The sequence below is a fragment of the Coenobita brevimanus genome, chromosome 7, assembly GCF_032717465.1.
Source record: "Coenobita brevimanus isolate Jiangsu-jjx chromosome 7, ASM3271746v2, whole genome shotgun sequence".
NCBI lineage: Eukaryota > Metazoa > Arthropoda > Malacostraca > Decapoda > Coenobitidae > Coenobita > Coenobita brevimanus.
The window spans coordinates 6382522-6398887 of record NC_136960.1 but is presented as its reverse complement, the minus strand read 5'-3'; the positions used below and the strand labels follow the sequence as shown (position 1 = coordinate 6398887).

At 40.7% G+C, this 16366-nt stretch overlaps 1 protein-coding gene across 1 annotated transcript in view; it reads left to right on the top strand.

Moving 5' to 3' along the window:
- Window positions 1-16366, top strand: part of LOC145404730 (sucrase-isomaltase, intestinal-like) — a 51905-nt gene that overhangs the window by 20344 nt on the left and 15195 nt on the right. The window contains exons 7-14 of the mRNA XM_080276285.1: window positions 2767-2891; window positions 3633-3758; window positions 4782-4913; window positions 8001-8231; window positions 10394-10584; window positions 11790-11897; window positions 12387-12523; window positions 13936-14059. Of these exons, the coding sequence (XP_080132411.1) occupies window positions 2767-2891; window positions 3633-3758; window positions 4782-4913; window positions 8001-8231; window positions 10394-10584; window positions 11790-11897; window positions 12387-12523; window positions 13936-14059 (1174 nt within the window). The remainder of the gene's footprint in view (window positions 1-2766; window positions 2892-3632; window positions 3759-4781; window positions 4914-8000; window positions 8232-10393; window positions 10585-11789; window positions 11898-12386; window positions 12524-13935; window positions 14060-16366) is intronic.

The window sequence follows — 16366 nt, the reverse complement described above, 5'->3', positions numbered from 1 at the left end:
AAGATGGATACACCAGACATTCGACTGTTGTACTGCATTGGTTTTTTAATCCCTCTCAGCTCTCCTTTTGAATTTATGTCCCTGTTGTATTGTTTTTGTTTTTCTTGGAATGGTGTGTGGGCTTCTGGCCTTTGGTTCCTTTTTTCTTGCATTTGGAGGGGGGAATTGTAGTCCAAACCTCATCTGAATTTGAACCCAGTGGACTGCAGGCTGAAGTTGCTCGCCTCAAGTTGTCTTACATCCACATTCCAGAGGATAGGGAGGTTCTTGAGGAACTTTTGTATAAATAGGCAGTGAAACCACTTGGTTGTATCAGTAGCACCACATGAAGGCATCCTTCACCAACACCACTCTCCTCTAAACACCTTAAATAATATGGTGATTTATTTTTTTTTCCCCCTAGCATCATACAAATATTCAGTATTAAACTTAAGCAGAAGGTATGGTATTGGTGAGGGCTCTTAAGACTATGTATAACCCCTTTCGATGGAAGAGTTCCCAAAGTAAATTCATCTGATGTTTGCAGAAATACAATATAGTCATCATTACAGTGGAGGGGCAGTCTGAAGGTACTCATCTAGCTTATACGTTTTTCATTATATCATGACCTAAATTTGCTATCTGTCCATCTTGAATGTTCAAGTGTAACAGGAGATTACTTATTGCCAGAATATCCTCCAAGTCATGAAGAAATGCCATGGAGAAGATCTGTCTATCTATCTATCTATTGCCAGACGCCTCAATCCCGTTTAGGGTGGCCACAAACAAATCGCCTCCAAGTCGCCCTGTCCCCCGCCATTTCACTGCCCTGCTCCCAACTCACACCCCTCTCTCTCATATACCTCTCCACCCCATCCCTCCATCTCATCCTCGGCCTCCCCCTCCCTCTTCCTCCCTCCACCTCACTCACATACACTCTCTTCGTCAGTCTTTCACCCTCCATCCTCTCCACATGGCCAAACCACCTCAGTGTGTTCCTCATAACGCTTCCTATCACATCCACATCAACACCACAACGCTTCTTTATATCCTCATTCGTCAGCCTGTCTCTCCATGTGACTCCACAGGCTCCTCTTAAATAACTCATTTCCACTGCTCTCACTCTTGACTTGTGTCCTTCCAACAACGTCCGAGCTTCACTTCCGTATGTTAGAGTTGGTATCACAATACTGTCATGTAGTAACTTTTTCACTTCCATGCTCACTTCCCTGTTTCTTATCACTGCTTTCAAAGAACCATCAACCTTTCTTCCCTGCTGTACCCTTTCAAGCACTTCACCCTCCAAACCTCCATCCTTACTCATCACACTACCCAAGTACTTAAACGTACTCACATTTTCCAATTCCTCACCATCCAACCTCGCTGTACATTCACTGACTTCACCTCTCTCAAAGACCATCACTTTACTCTTCCCTACATTCACCTTTAGACTCCATTTCTTACACACTCTCTCAAACTCATCCACCAAGCCTTGCAGCTCCCCTTCGTCTTCACTCAACAACACAGTATCATCTGCAAACAACAGTACAGGGAGTTTCCAAACACTATCCTCTCTCACCAGGGCCACTCCAACATCCACTACCCTACCTTGTACCTCTTTTATTACCCCATCCATGGAGAAGATGTTTAGCCATATTATTGTCATACTTTGCCATGTATCTATAGGAAATATGGTGCAAGAAGGTGAGAAAATTGCATGAAGTTAAGGTAAATAAACTGCAGGTGATCATTACATTCTGTAAGGAGCATTCATTTGATGAGAAAATTTGAAGGAACTCCCAAATTGGCTGTATAGGTATTAGTGGAAATTTAAGTGGCAGTATTTCTGTAATTTACCGATAAGTACCAGCAAGAAACATAAAAAAGTGATTTTTACTTACGTACCAGTATGTTGTCATTGTTTCACTCTGTCTGGCTGAGCAGATATAATGACCACATATACAATAACTACTTTTATGGTGCTGTCCTATTGCTTCAGTACAGTACATACATTGTGTAAAGAACTAGCATCCCCATATGGTAGAAAATACCTCACCAGGGTTGGACCAGGGTCCTTCACCACAGGAGTTGCAGGGAAACTTAAGGAGGTTTGTCTCCTGAGTGGATGCCAAAGTTGCTTCACTTCATCAAGGATGCACAGCACCCTGGCTTGTAGGTTCCCTCTCAGTATGATATACTGTACAGTATATAAAATACACTTGCTGCATTTCAGTAATTTATTGAAGAATTAGCACAGAGAACAACATAAAAGAAAGATGCTATATAATATGACTTGCTGTATAGTCTGATCATGTGTTGCAAAGTAGTCAACATTCACCCTCCTTAATGGCTGGCCTGTCATCACCCTGAGCTCCTTAGACCAGTTCATCTGTAGTTCAGTCATTTTAACCTGGTGGAGATTTTTATCCTTTTGTGGCCTATTTCCTGTAGCTTAGTGGCAGGATAAGACATTGTCAGGGCCGTGTATCTTTCCTGCAGCACTTCTTTGTGACAAGCCCTGTATTCAAGTGTTAATCTTATGCTATAGCTTAGAATTGAGAAAATTTGCAACTAGTTATAATGAAGAGTATAATTTGAAAAGTCTGCTAAGCTTAATAACATGTTGATTGTAAGAATAGTTTATAAAAGACATCATCATATTAAAGGGCTAATTTAAAGGTACTCAGTTAGCCTGACCATGTGTAGTTGTAAGAATAGATAAAAAAGACATGATCACATTGAACTATTCATATTAAAGTACTTAATTAGCCTGAGCTTGGATTCCAGAGTATTCAACGTTCACCCTCCCTGATGGCCGGCCTGCCATCACCCTGCGTTCCATAGGTGGCATCATAGACCTTCATTTCTTTACTGGACCCACACTGGAAGATGTTAACAAGCAGTATGCACAAGTATGTTTACCCTTGCATTATAATCATGCAGCTCTATCCAGCAGCCTGTGCTATAACATGCAACATCTCATTATATGACAGAGTCACGCTACACAACTAGACACATAAAATGTCCCCAGCCCAGTTCTATCAGTGCTAGCATCATGAAGGCATCCCTCTCCAGTACCTTCTGGTATTCAACCATGTCGAGATGACAAAAACCTTAGTTCTTGTTCAGGAATGCATCATGCCCAACTGTTTCTGTACCTTTTTTTTGCCAAGTGGGGGCACTCGCCATCCACTCCTTTGATGTAAACCTACCTTCAGAGAACTCTACATTGAATGACAACCTAAATGGTTTCTCATAGCCCGGGAAACCACTTACTACTTGGGAGGGTAACCATATTACCAGATAGATACTCAGTGAATCTACGCTTAGTGACAAGCCATATGGTTTGTTGTAGCCCAGGAAACCACTTACTACATTGGAAGGTAACCACATAACCAAATTGATACTTAGTGGTCTATTGTTAAGTTGCTCCAACCAGATATGGCTTATGAGGGTTTATATCCAAGAGATGGTTGGGGTTTATTGCCCTTATAATGCCACTTAGGGCAAACAACTGGTCACCCTCACCTTAAATGTCAGGACTAAGTATCCTTGTCCAGGGTCTCTGTGCTACTTATTGGGCAGTAATGGCTTAGGTGCTGAATAGATGGTACATAGTATAGCAAGTAATATTAACTTTGATATGTTTGTAGATGGTGGGTCTGCCAGCCTTCCCCCCATACTGGTCCCTGGGATTCCACTTGTCACGCTATGGCTACACTTCTACTGAGGAAGTCAGAGAAGCCAGGACAAGGATGAAGGCAATGAGCATTCCACAGGTAATCCATTTTAATGCACTCCTAATAGTAATGAATAATATATCATTAGTGCACTCACAGAAATACTCAGAATTATGTGCTATGGAGTTCATTATATGGAGTACAGTATCTGTGAATTTATTAATGTAAGAATTGAATATTATTGCTATATGTATGAAGCACTGTTTGAATACATGCACAGTGGGCTCTCATTTTATGTAGCTAACTGATCCTGGACTCCATTTAGAATAATTGCAAATTGCAAAGCTTGAATACATAAACTTAAGATGAAAATTCTACTAATTCCACCATCTGTGACAAGCTCTTCATGTACAACATTTTTATACCCCTTCCTACCTAACCACTGACAAAGTTCTATATTTGGGGGCATTTAGAAGATAGTGTTGCATAGAATTGTGTTATGTATTCACCTTTAATGGTGGGATTGAGTAACTTGGCCCTGAGACCCTCACATTCCTGTTTATATGGAACAAACTGGGATTAAATGAAGATGACCATGAAGATGATGATGATTAATATTTACTACAGTACAGGTATCTGTACTCTGATAAAACAATAAAGATTATTGAGTATTTATATGAGCATAGGTGAGTGCTTTGCACAAGGTGGTGAGGATTGTGGGTGGTTGTGTGAGGCTTAGGCTATTGGTCCCTACTTGACTTATATGTCTCCAAGAGGTCTCCTGAATCAACAGAAAACACTAGAAACTGATTTCCCACAAGAAAAACCTAATCCACACAGTCCAGGCTCATGATTGATTTGTGAATTTGCATATAAGGGGAAACTTGGATATTTTGCGATTGTCATGGAAGAAAAGAATCATGATGTTGAGCATATATGATGAGAACCCACTATATTTAGATAGTCAAGATTATCAGTGTCTTGTTTGTGCTAAAAATAACTAAAGTATAGTTTATCTGACCTAAATAGGGAGAGAGGTATCTACATTTTTTCCTTTGTTTAATCGTGTCTGACACTGTCCCATAATTATTTTCACCTTTTCCCTGTCCTTGCTACTGCCAGGACGTGCAGACCATTGATATTGATTACATGCTGAGGTTCCGTGACTTCACATATGACCCTGATTCTTGGGGTGATCTGCCAGATCTTACACAGGAGCTGCACAATGATGATGTCAAGCTCACAATTATACTGGTAACTATATTTACTTACATCACTGTGTTCAATCAGAGGAATGTTATGGTATTTCTTAATAAACTACGACCTCATCACACCACCAGGTGACGTGGCAATGCTTTGTATAGTCATCATCATTGTCATCATCATCATCATCATCGTCATCATCATCATCATCATCATTATCATCATCATCATCATCATCATCATCAACTGGATCTCCTTTCCCACCCTAGGACAGGGTGAGGAGTAGCAGCATCCAGACAGCCTAGGTTTGCCTGATTCAATGAGCCATGCTTCCATTCACTCATCATTCAAGCCCCTGGAAACCTGGCTATATCGATTTTTTAAATTTTTAATATTAATTTGGTTTTACGCCAGGTATCCCCGAAGGGCAAAGGCGTTGCCCCTGGGTAGAGGACTTTGGATTGGAGCATGTAGCATTTTTATGACCAGATGCCCTTCCTGATGTCTACCAATGACCCTTGGGTGGATTCGATCCTCCGACCCTTCGGTCAGCGCGGAGCGCTCTAACCCACTGAGCCACGGCTACTACACCAAAAAACTTTCTCCACATTCTGTAGTTTCACATAAATGTATCCAGTAGAGTCAGTCTGAATGCTGTCACATTAGAAAGGGGTGCCAAATCTCTAATCATGCACTTCTCACAACATTCATCCTGCCAGCTGGATCTCTTGGCAGTCCCCTCTCCTCACCAACTTCCAAACCTCTCTTCCTCACACACTCATCCACCATACCCCTCCACCTTCTCCTTGGCCTACCTCACCTCCTCCCTCCTTCAGATTTGCTCAGATATACTTTTTTCACCACTCTGTTGTTATACATTCTCTCCACATGACCATACCATCTCAGTACACTCTTCAATTCTGGTGTCCACAGACTTCCTCACTCCGCATATTTCACGAATCACATTATTTTATATCCTATCAATTCTCCGTACTCCACTTACATTCCTCAGCAGTCGCATCTCCACTGCTCTTATTCTTAACTTTACATTTTCATGCCACACCATAGTCTTACATCTACTGTATATGTTAAAGTTGGCACTGACACGCCATCATACAAGCCTTGCACAGCTGCAGCACTCAAGCTTCTGTTTCTTATTAAGGTCTTCATAGCACCAGCTACTGTACTTTCCTTCCATGTGTCACTCTACTTTCCACATCTTTTGCACATTCTCCTCTCATTTCCATCACTGTACCCAGGTATGTGTACTCTCTTACCAATTCCAGTCTCTCTCCATTCATCGTACATCACACTGGGAGTCAACTTCTGTCTCAGTTACCATCACTCTACGCTTTTCAGCATTTACTCTCAAAGGACAACGCTCACAGACATCAGCAAAAGTCTGCACTAGTCTGCCAAGTTCTTGTCCAGTATTTGCAAGTACCACAGCATCATCAGCATACAACAAATTTGAGATATTCCATCCATCACCATTCATTATCAACGCCATCTCTATCTGTGTTACCTGTGTTTTTACTTCTCTCATCACTCCATCCATATATATATATATATATATATATATATATATATATACATATACATACACATTGAACAACAATGGAGACATCACACAACCTTGCCTCACACCCACGTTGATCGTGAACCATTCACTTAGATGCCCATATACCCACATGCCTCACTGCCATCATAGAAAAGTTTGACAGCACCTAGCACCTTACCATCTACACCTTACATGTGCAAAACCTTCCACAATCTTTTGCTGTCTACTTTGTCATATGCATTTTCCAGATCCATAAATGTCATAAACACCTTTTAGTCCTTCTCACAAGCCTTCTCCATTATGTCTCACCTTATGTAGTACTGTATATTATAGCACTGAGTGACAAGCCAAATGGTTTCATGTATGCCAGGAAACCATTTACTATGCTGGGTGGTAACCATAAAACCAAATTTTGGCACCTGGTGGTTTAGTGAGTAATTACGGCGCTCCAGTCGGATTGAGCCGGTGAAGGTTTATATCCAAGGGATGGTTGGGGTATATTGCTCATGTAATGCCACTCAGGGATGAGTGAGGCTGGTCACTCTCATCTTAAATATCAGGACCAACTTGCCTACTGTACACTCATGGGGCGATGTAGGATTGGATGATGATGATGATGATGATGATGACCTCTGCCCAGCCTCTTTCCAAGAATACATGTACTAGAGAAGGGCTCAGTGATAGTGCCATAAGGCATGCTTTGGATCCAACAGTGTCTAGTTTATCTAGTAGTGGAGAAGTTATCACAGTGAGAGCAAAGCCATAGTCAGCGCAGCAGGCAGATGCATGAACAAGTCCTGCTTTCATGCCGAAAATCATTTCTGTTCCTCGCATTATTACTCATCAACACAATGATCTACAGACCTGGAGATACTTCATTTGTGAGAGGAAGAGTTGGGGAGTAATATGGTCATTAACTTGTTTCCCTAAGTTCTATACTTCCCGAGATATTAAGGTATGAAAACAAGCAATTTTCAGTGGTTCCAGGGAATTGCCTGTAGTGAGGTAACAACTGAATTAAAAGTTGCCCAGCTTTTGGGGGTTGACGGAGCATATTGCCTGCATAGATCATAGATTTACACTGAAGAGTGACTGTACAAGTATGTAAGGGAGACATTACTTCTGAAGGAGTTATGATGTAGTATTTCACTTGATTGAGTGAAATCATCATGCTCTGGTAAGGCTAAAATGTTTCAGTTTAACAATATATCAACTAGATGACATACGTTTGTTGTTCATGCAGCTGCCACCAGTTATTATCAGCTTTAGGTGACTTTTCAAACTAGTAGGCTGCTGTTGCTTATATTAACCTATTAGCTATTTGGGGGCTGTCATCTACTGAACTAATTTGTATGGGGGTTACAAGAATAAAGCAGGAAAAAAAAAAATGTTTAAGTTTGTGAAGGGAATAAGTTATGTATTTCTCAGAACTTTAGACTATTTGGAGCCCATCCATGGTTATTTAGTAATAAAATGAGAAATTATATGAGGGTTTCTTTGATGTTATAACTTTACTTAGTTGGAAGAGACCCTTATGACTGGAAAAAAATAAGAAAGCTAACTTATTTCTTTTTCAGGACCCAGCCGTTGTTATTGACTGGGACAACTACCCACCAGGCCAGCGAGGGAAGGATGCAGGTGCCTTTATCAGGTGGTACTCAGACTTATACATCCCTGATGATCAGGAGCCAACTTGTGAGGACTTTCTCATTGGCTACGTCTGGCCGGATACCAAGACAGCCTTCCCAGATTTCTTCAAGCCTTCTGCACAGTCCTGGTGGAAGGATGAGCTGGGGATATTTTATGAAGTAAGGAAAAAATACCTTGGAATACATTTTTCCCTTCAAATGGTGCAGCTATCTGTCATCTTAATTCGGCTCTGTACTTCTTGAACTTAAAACAGAAGGTGACTCCCAGTGTGATGCTACAGTGAATGGAGGGACACTGGAATTGGAGAGAGAGTTAAAAAACCTGGTTACAGTGATAGAAGAGAGAGGAAAATGTGCAAAAGAAGTGGAAAGTAGAGTGACACAAGAAAGGAAAGTAGCTGGTGCTATGAAGGTTTTGATAAAAAACAGAGGCTTGAGTGTTGCAGGTGCGCGAGGCTTACATGAAGGAGAGTTAGTTCCAACTTGAACATACGGATATGAGACTATGGTGCGGCATGAAAATGAAAGTCAAGACTAAGAGCAGTGGAGATGGGACTGCTGAGGAATGTATGTGGAATACAGTGAGTGGATAGGATATGGAATAATGTGATTCTTGAAAGGTGCAGAATGAGGAAGTCTGTGGACACCAGCATTGAAGTGAGTGTACTGAGATGAATTAGTCATGTGGAGAGAATGGATGACAATAGAGTGATGAAAAAGGTATATCTGAGCCAATTTGAAGGAAGGAGGAGGCAAGGTAGGCCAAGAAGATGGAGGGATGTGGTGAATGAGTGTGTGAGGAAGAGAGGTATGGAAGTTGGCGAGGCTAAGGGACTGACAAGAGACCCGAATTGGCTGGATGAATTTTGTTTGGAGACTGGAGAAGCACATAACCAGGGATTTGGCATCCCTTTTTAATGTGACAGCATTCGGATTGTCTCTAGGTGATATGTACCATATATGCAAAGCTACAGAACGTGGTGAAATTTTTTTTTACCTATCTAATGGAGCCAGGATTCCGTGGGCTTGAATGATGAGTGAATGGACGTGTGGCCTATTGAATTAGGCAAACTTAGGCTGTCTGGACATTTCTACTCCTCACCCTGCCCTAGGGTGGGAAAGGAGGTCCGGGTGATGATGAAGATTTTTACAAACTGTAAAGTAGAGCAGGTCCTAGTAGTATGGTAGGGAATCCTTCCAGTCACCTCTGTGGCACATTTGGAGAGAGAGAGTAGACCTACAGTACTGTACTGTACAGTGTCAGCAGAATTAGAAATCATCATCTGTAGTAACAGTAAGTGTTACATTGTCAGAGTTAGTTGTTACTTATATATGCAGTTAGATCAGTAATCTTTCAGTGTTTGCTTGTGGTAGGAAGCAGCTGAGGGGAATATGCGTGGATGACTCTGTTGGGCCAGATCCCCATACAGTCCAGCTTATAAAAGTTCTACAGCTATATGTGAAGCATATTGACAAGAAAAGAAAAAAAAAAATGCAGATGGTTCAGCGTGTTAGGTGGAGCCAGAACTCCGGTCTGGAATGATTTATGAACAAGTGTCCAGCTCATTTCACTGCATACTTTGTTAGTTCTACTTTTTACTTCATTTCTTTTCTTGTATTTTTTGGCCCAACTCTGTTCTTAACTTAAAAAAAAAAAAGAAGAAGAAAACAGGTATTATGATGATGTAGTTAAAGTGCAGAGAATGTTGAATGAAGTCTAATTGACTATTTGCTTGTGGAGAGAAGGATGTTTCTCTACTGGGTATTTGTGACACAAGAGTTGTGAGAGAATTATAATGAGACTTATCTGATAATGTGATACAGTAAGCATGGTGAAACAGAGGAAGAAAAAGGGTGAAGGGAGTACTGCACTTGGTACAGTTGCTTCCCTACAGATGAGCTTAAATAGAACCAGCAGTTTATTTGTTTCTCCAAAACTTTGTGAGCCTAAAGTCACTGATACATGAGGCCAAATACTGTACAGGATTTACACGTCATTGGTGAACATTGTGAACATAGGTAGAAACTGAAATACCATTGCTGTACCAAGTACTTTAATTTTGATCATTATTATCTTTAAGTCTTACTAAGTACTTTCTGCAGTAAGTTGTAATAAGTACTTTCTGTAATATTTTGTAGATATCATTGAAAAAATAACTCAGTAAATGCTTCTCAGAAAATGTTCTTATCCCTGGAAGTTTGTGCCTCAAAAGTTTGTTGGTAGGGGCACAGCTATGGGCGATGTCATTTATACGCTCAGTATGTTTGAATTACGTTTGATAAACAAAGTACAGTATTGACCTTTACATGTTATTCCACAGGATGTTGCCTATGATGCCATCTGGATAGACATGAATGAGCCGGCCTGCTTTGGAACCAACCTGGACAAGCCGTGGAACTGGCCTGAGGGTGTGCCTGACTGGAGCCTCAAATGTCCCTACACACACTGGGACAGTCCACCCTACCCCACTAAGCTTATCAGGGTTGGCGATAACCAGAGTGGAAGACTCAGGTGAAGCTTACTTGTCTGTGTATGTCTGTCTTCAACCAGATGTCTTCGGTGGTAGGAGGTGGTGATCATCTGGTCACATGATGTATTGTTGCTTACTTCTTCTTCACCATTATCATTCATTTTCCTGTGATAGCCCTTCTCTCTTCTTGTTTCTTCCATTTTTCTGTCACTTTTTTTTTTTTCCTCTTTTTCTACATGAGGTGGATCTACACTGAGGGATAAGCCAGATGGTTTCCAGTAACCAGGAAACCATTTACGACGCTGGGTGTCAACCATATAACTAAAGTAATGGAGGTGATGTAGAGCATACTACAGTGCCCTCATTAACTGGATGGAAAGGCACATTTTTCCTGCACATCACCATGACGAGATGCTGTCTGCTGCAAGGAAACATTGGATTACTGCACAGGATGGCCCTGCAGGGGCAGTTGCTTCCATGTGGTTGATGAGTCTGCTCAGCCAGATAGACCAGGGTTACTCAACATTAACAACAACTACCAGATACCCTAATTCTATATGGGGTGGTCCAAAACAAATTACATCCATGTCACACTGTCCTCAGCCTTCAGGTTGTCCTTCTGCCAATTTGTATCACACTGATTCACATCTGTGTTATGCATTTTGATCAGAATTAACCCTTTCAACCCTAGAACATGATTTTTAACTTGATTCTTGCCACCACTAAATTATTTCATTTTGCTTATCTGGGATTGTTAAAGAGTTTATTGAAGGCTATATCCAGTGCCTCCTGTTCAAAGCATCTGTTTGTTGCTACTTAGATAGTCTTTAGATGACAAGAAGAAAATATAAAAGATATCCTCAGACTGAATCGGTTATTTATTGTTGCATGCAACATACACTGGAATGGTGTAGCAGTGTTTTATTCCTGTGGGTGTTATAACCTTAATTTTAGTCCAAGTTAGAGTAAAAAGAGTGTAATCATTATCCCCACAAAGTGTTCTCACCATCATGCTGACCTTTTTTTTCCAGCAAAGGATGGAGTGAGCTAGGGTCCTGAAAGCAAGGAATGAGGAAAACAAAATAGAGGAAGAGTTAATCACCAGCATGCCTAGAGTGTTCTGACAAAAGAAAATATTCCTTACCTTCCCTGCTATCACCTCAGCCCCAGAATAACCTCTAAAACTGAACTATGGCACACTTTCTCTGGGACACCCTCTATAACCAAGATTCCTGTCTCCCTCCAGTGACCACAGCATATGCATGACATCGAACCAGACAGACGGCAACCAGATTTACTTGCACTATGATGTTCACTCACTTTATGGCTGGTCAGAGACTGTTGCCACCTTCAAGTTAGTTTTTCTTCTTTTTGTTTTTAACACTATTTAATGTGTTGTTACTTCAGTGCAATATTAATCCAGCTGTGCAACATTTTATAACATGAAAAGCTGCCTGCTGTATTTAATGTAATAGAGTATTATGCCAGAGCAACGTTGGGTCTGGTTAGTACTTGGATGGGTGACCGCCTGGGAACACCAGATGCTGTTGGCATCCCTACCTCAAGTGGGGTTGGTGGAGGATTAGTGCCCCTCCCTGTAAAACAATTAACTCTAAGCCCTTGACCACCCCGTTTGGGATACATGGCGTCTGGCAATGAATGAATGAATGAAATTTTCACTAATTTTTCAGGGACAGTAATATAATAATAAAAACAGTCAATGCCAGGTGGAGTAATTTGCTTTGCTTTTAACATTCTAAGCATTTCATGGTAATAATTTTAAATATGCAGGTATCCTTTTACAGCAGTTAGTACAGTATTCAGTACAGTATTATTCCGTTAGGGGTCTGCAGGAACTGTTCCCTGGGAAGCGTCCAGTGGTGTTGTCCCGATCTACATACCCCGGCTCAGGAAAGTATGCCGTCCATTGGCTTGGGGACAATACCTCAGCCTGGAGCCACTTGAAAATGTCCATAATTGGTGAGTTAATAAAAGGACACATGGCAGTCTAGTGGATATGTTTATAATTGCTAAGTTAATAAAAGGACACATAGTAGTCTATTGGGTTAAGGCATTGCAACCAAATGTGGCTTGTAAGGGTTTAATTCCGAGGGTTGGCTGGGGTTATTGCTCATGTAACACCATTTGGGAAGGTGACTGGCCACTCCTGCTTTTGATATCTGGAGTGATAGGCAAACCCCATACTTGCAAGCTCTTGATGGGACAATAAAGGATTGGATAAGGGATGGATGCAGTACTGCACAGTACTCTTATGTATGCATCATTTTTATAATTTGTTTTTACTCTAGTTACTGGTAATAGTAGTTCATGTTGAAAGTGACATTGTAAGACCATACTACATTGTGGTATTATATTGACTATGAGGGAGAGTGGGATGAATTAAAATCAGTTTACAATAATGATTAGGATAAAGTATCAGTGCATTAGAACAATAAGTCTTGGTGAAACTGTACTCTCTTTATTCTACCCTGGCCTAAAATTCCCCTCTCACCTCATGAATGCTGAGTTGTCATAGTAGCTTATCACTAGAGTTATGATGCTAGTAATGAAGAAGTGCAGTGGAAAGGATGTAGAGCTGTCTTATTCTGCCACTGAGCTACATGAAATAAGCCATGAAATCGAGGCCAAGTTAGTGTGAAAAACCTGTAGTTGCTGTGAATATCACATAAGATATGGCTAAGATTTTGTAAGACTAATATTATGTAGCCTATAGGATCAGGATGTACTGTGTCCACATCATCCTGGTCAAGAACTGCCATCTTGAATGCAGATTTTTAACGAGATTAACACTAGAATAAGATACTAATCCTGAAGCAGTACTTTGTAAAGGACAGAGTCAAAGCATTGTCATATTTTGCCATTGAGCTTTGGCAAATATACTGTATTGCAGATGTAATGAAATTCTACACTAACTGAAATAAATAAATGAGGAGGTTAGTCAGCAGAAAGCAGAAAAAAAGGTAATAATGAATCCAGAAGTAAAAGTAATGTAACTGCTCAGAAAATAGGAAACTTTTTTTGGAAACACTTGAAAAGGTAGGGATGCATTGACATGGCAACTGCGAACATTGTAAATAACGATTTGTATGTAGCAGATACTTATGCCTGTGAGGTGGAACCAGGATTCCATGGGCTTGAATAATTGTGAATTACTCTCTAGCCTATATACTGGGCATGTTGTTCATACTGTAGTTCTTCCTCTTGTACAATACTTTCATTTTCATTATTTCTGGATCCTACCTCACCCCATTCTTACCCAGGAAAAAAGGCAAAGATGATGATGATTATTATGATAATTGATTGTAGCATTTATCTTTCCTAGAAGGCATTAAAAAAACAAAACACACAGCTAATGCCATGGTGGATTATAGGAATGCTGGAATTTAACCTGTTTGGTCTGCCTATGGTTGGAGCGGACATCTGCGGCTTCTTTGGTGACACAGACATGGAGATGTGTGCCAGATGGATGCAGCTCGGGGCCTTCTATCCTTTCAGGTCAGTTTCAGTTTTTGTGCTTAGTATGATGGTTTAGTGGTTAGAACACACCAGTCAGAGTGATGACCTCCAATATTTTTGTTCCCCTAGAGGTGACAGGTTTTTCAGTCTTACAATGCCATCAGGGGAAGGAGGCTGACTATCATACCCTTGAAGACAGGACTACAGTAACCTGGCCTTGAGCACCTATACCATGAAGGGAGTAAAATGGAATTGGTCTTTACCATATTTAAATCCTGGTCTCTTTACCCACTTCAGTCTGATGGTATGTTTTGCTACTGCTATGGAACCTTGCTGTATTCTTGATATCTCCAGATTATTTTATTCATCTTATGGAGGACCTCTGTGAATGAAATTATTAGTGAAGACTGTACCTAACACTGCAGTTTGAAACGTCCATCACAAGGTGAATAAAATTACATGGTGATAACAGGATTGGAACTTTAAAAATTTCATCAGATGGAAATGGTTGCTGGTAAGTATTTCATTTTTGACCATGAATTTCCTAGAGACAGATTCCATGATGATGTGATATCCTTAAAGTCAGTTGTCATTGATATGAATAAACGAAGAAGATTCTTATAATGCATTTTTTGCCATAGTTTTTGTAAAGCAACTGATATCCGAGTCCTTTATGTACAGTAGTTAGGATGATGTATAGTATGAATGCAGTTATTATTTAATGTACAGTGGGGCACCAACTTTCGCTACAGCAGGATTCGCGGAATCCACTTTCGCGGCATGCACCAAATATTCCCTAACTTCCACTTTCGCTTGAAAAAAATCGATTTTCGCGCACAAATTTTGGGTTTGGGACAATATTTTGAACTTTGAATTTCCTGCACCGCCCGCCCGCAACCCACCGCCATCTTGAATGACGTCATGTCAACACTCTGTCCACCCATTCCCGCCATTGTGTACGAGCGTGCTAGCTCCATTGTGTTGGATTCTCATGGTTCAATGGCCTCTACTATACCTGGTAGTGTGGGGAAAGGGCCTGGTGGTGTGGGGGGAGAGCCTGGTGGTGTGGGGGGAGGGCTGGGAGGCAGTGGTGGTGATAAAAAGTGGCCGGGACATTCAAAGTCGGGAGGAAAGGCCAAGGCTAAAAGAGAGTATCGTGTTGGAGTGAAGAAACGGCAGTATAATAATGAATTCAGCACAGAGTGGAAGTGTTGCATCAAGTTGCATCTGAGGAGGCAGAGAGAGAGAGTGGTAGCGAGGCAGCAAGAGGTGGCGCCAATACGTCTGGCGTGGCTAAATAAGCCCGCCACGCGCCTCAGATACTTACCCCCAACATCCATTAAACACCTCAACCTGGTCTCTGTGGTATGTTTCTCCTCATATAATGTGTACTGTACAGTTTTTATTGTTTGTATCTCACAATGCAATGTACAATAGTGATTTGATGTACTGTATTGCAAGTGAAAATGAAAATCTGATGTTACTTTAGGATAACCAGGAACCAATTAGCCTTTTTGCCATAAAGACAATGCCCCAACTTTCGCTAATTCCACTTTCGCGCATTATTTTTGGACCCAATTAGGCGCGAAAATTGGTGCCCCACTGTACTGTACATAAATAGCTTTTAATGATATGAGTATATACAGACTTCCTCTTTCAGAAACACAGTCAAGCCAACATCAGATTTTTGTAAGCACATTTCACATCAAACAGTCCACAAATTCTCCACATTTACATCCATGTGTGAAGCTTTGGGTTGGTGGGTGGGATCAGTTATAGAAAGTATTGTTCCTTGGCCATATGGGTAACTTGGCCTTCAGGACCCATAAAGCACAGCTTGAATATGTATTGGTATAGTAGAGTAGCCTGCCAGTGATAGGTGTGTGCAAGCTGACTACTACAAATACATCTAATATCACATTTACAGTCATCATCAAGATACCCTGATCTAAAGTCCCATATTCACATTTGGTGAGCTGATATATGATCCCTGTCTTGTACCCCCCTTTTTTTTATTTTTTATTTTTTTTTTTTTTTATTTTTTTTTTAATACCATGCCATCAGTAAAATGTTACAGTAGTATTATTTCTCTTTATTACCTCAGGTGAATCAATGAGTGTGTGGCCCTGTTCATTGGGCATCGTGTTGAATAGTTCTTCTATTATTTTATTCTTTCTTTTTCTGGACTCTGCTTCACCCCACTTATGGTTGGAAAAAAGAGATGGAATGTGATGATGATGATGACTATAATCTCTATTTAATAACAGGTAGTTTCTCTTTTATGCATGTATATGGAGATGAGGTTAATCAGTAAAATGTACGCAGTTAAACATGTCTGAATTCAAT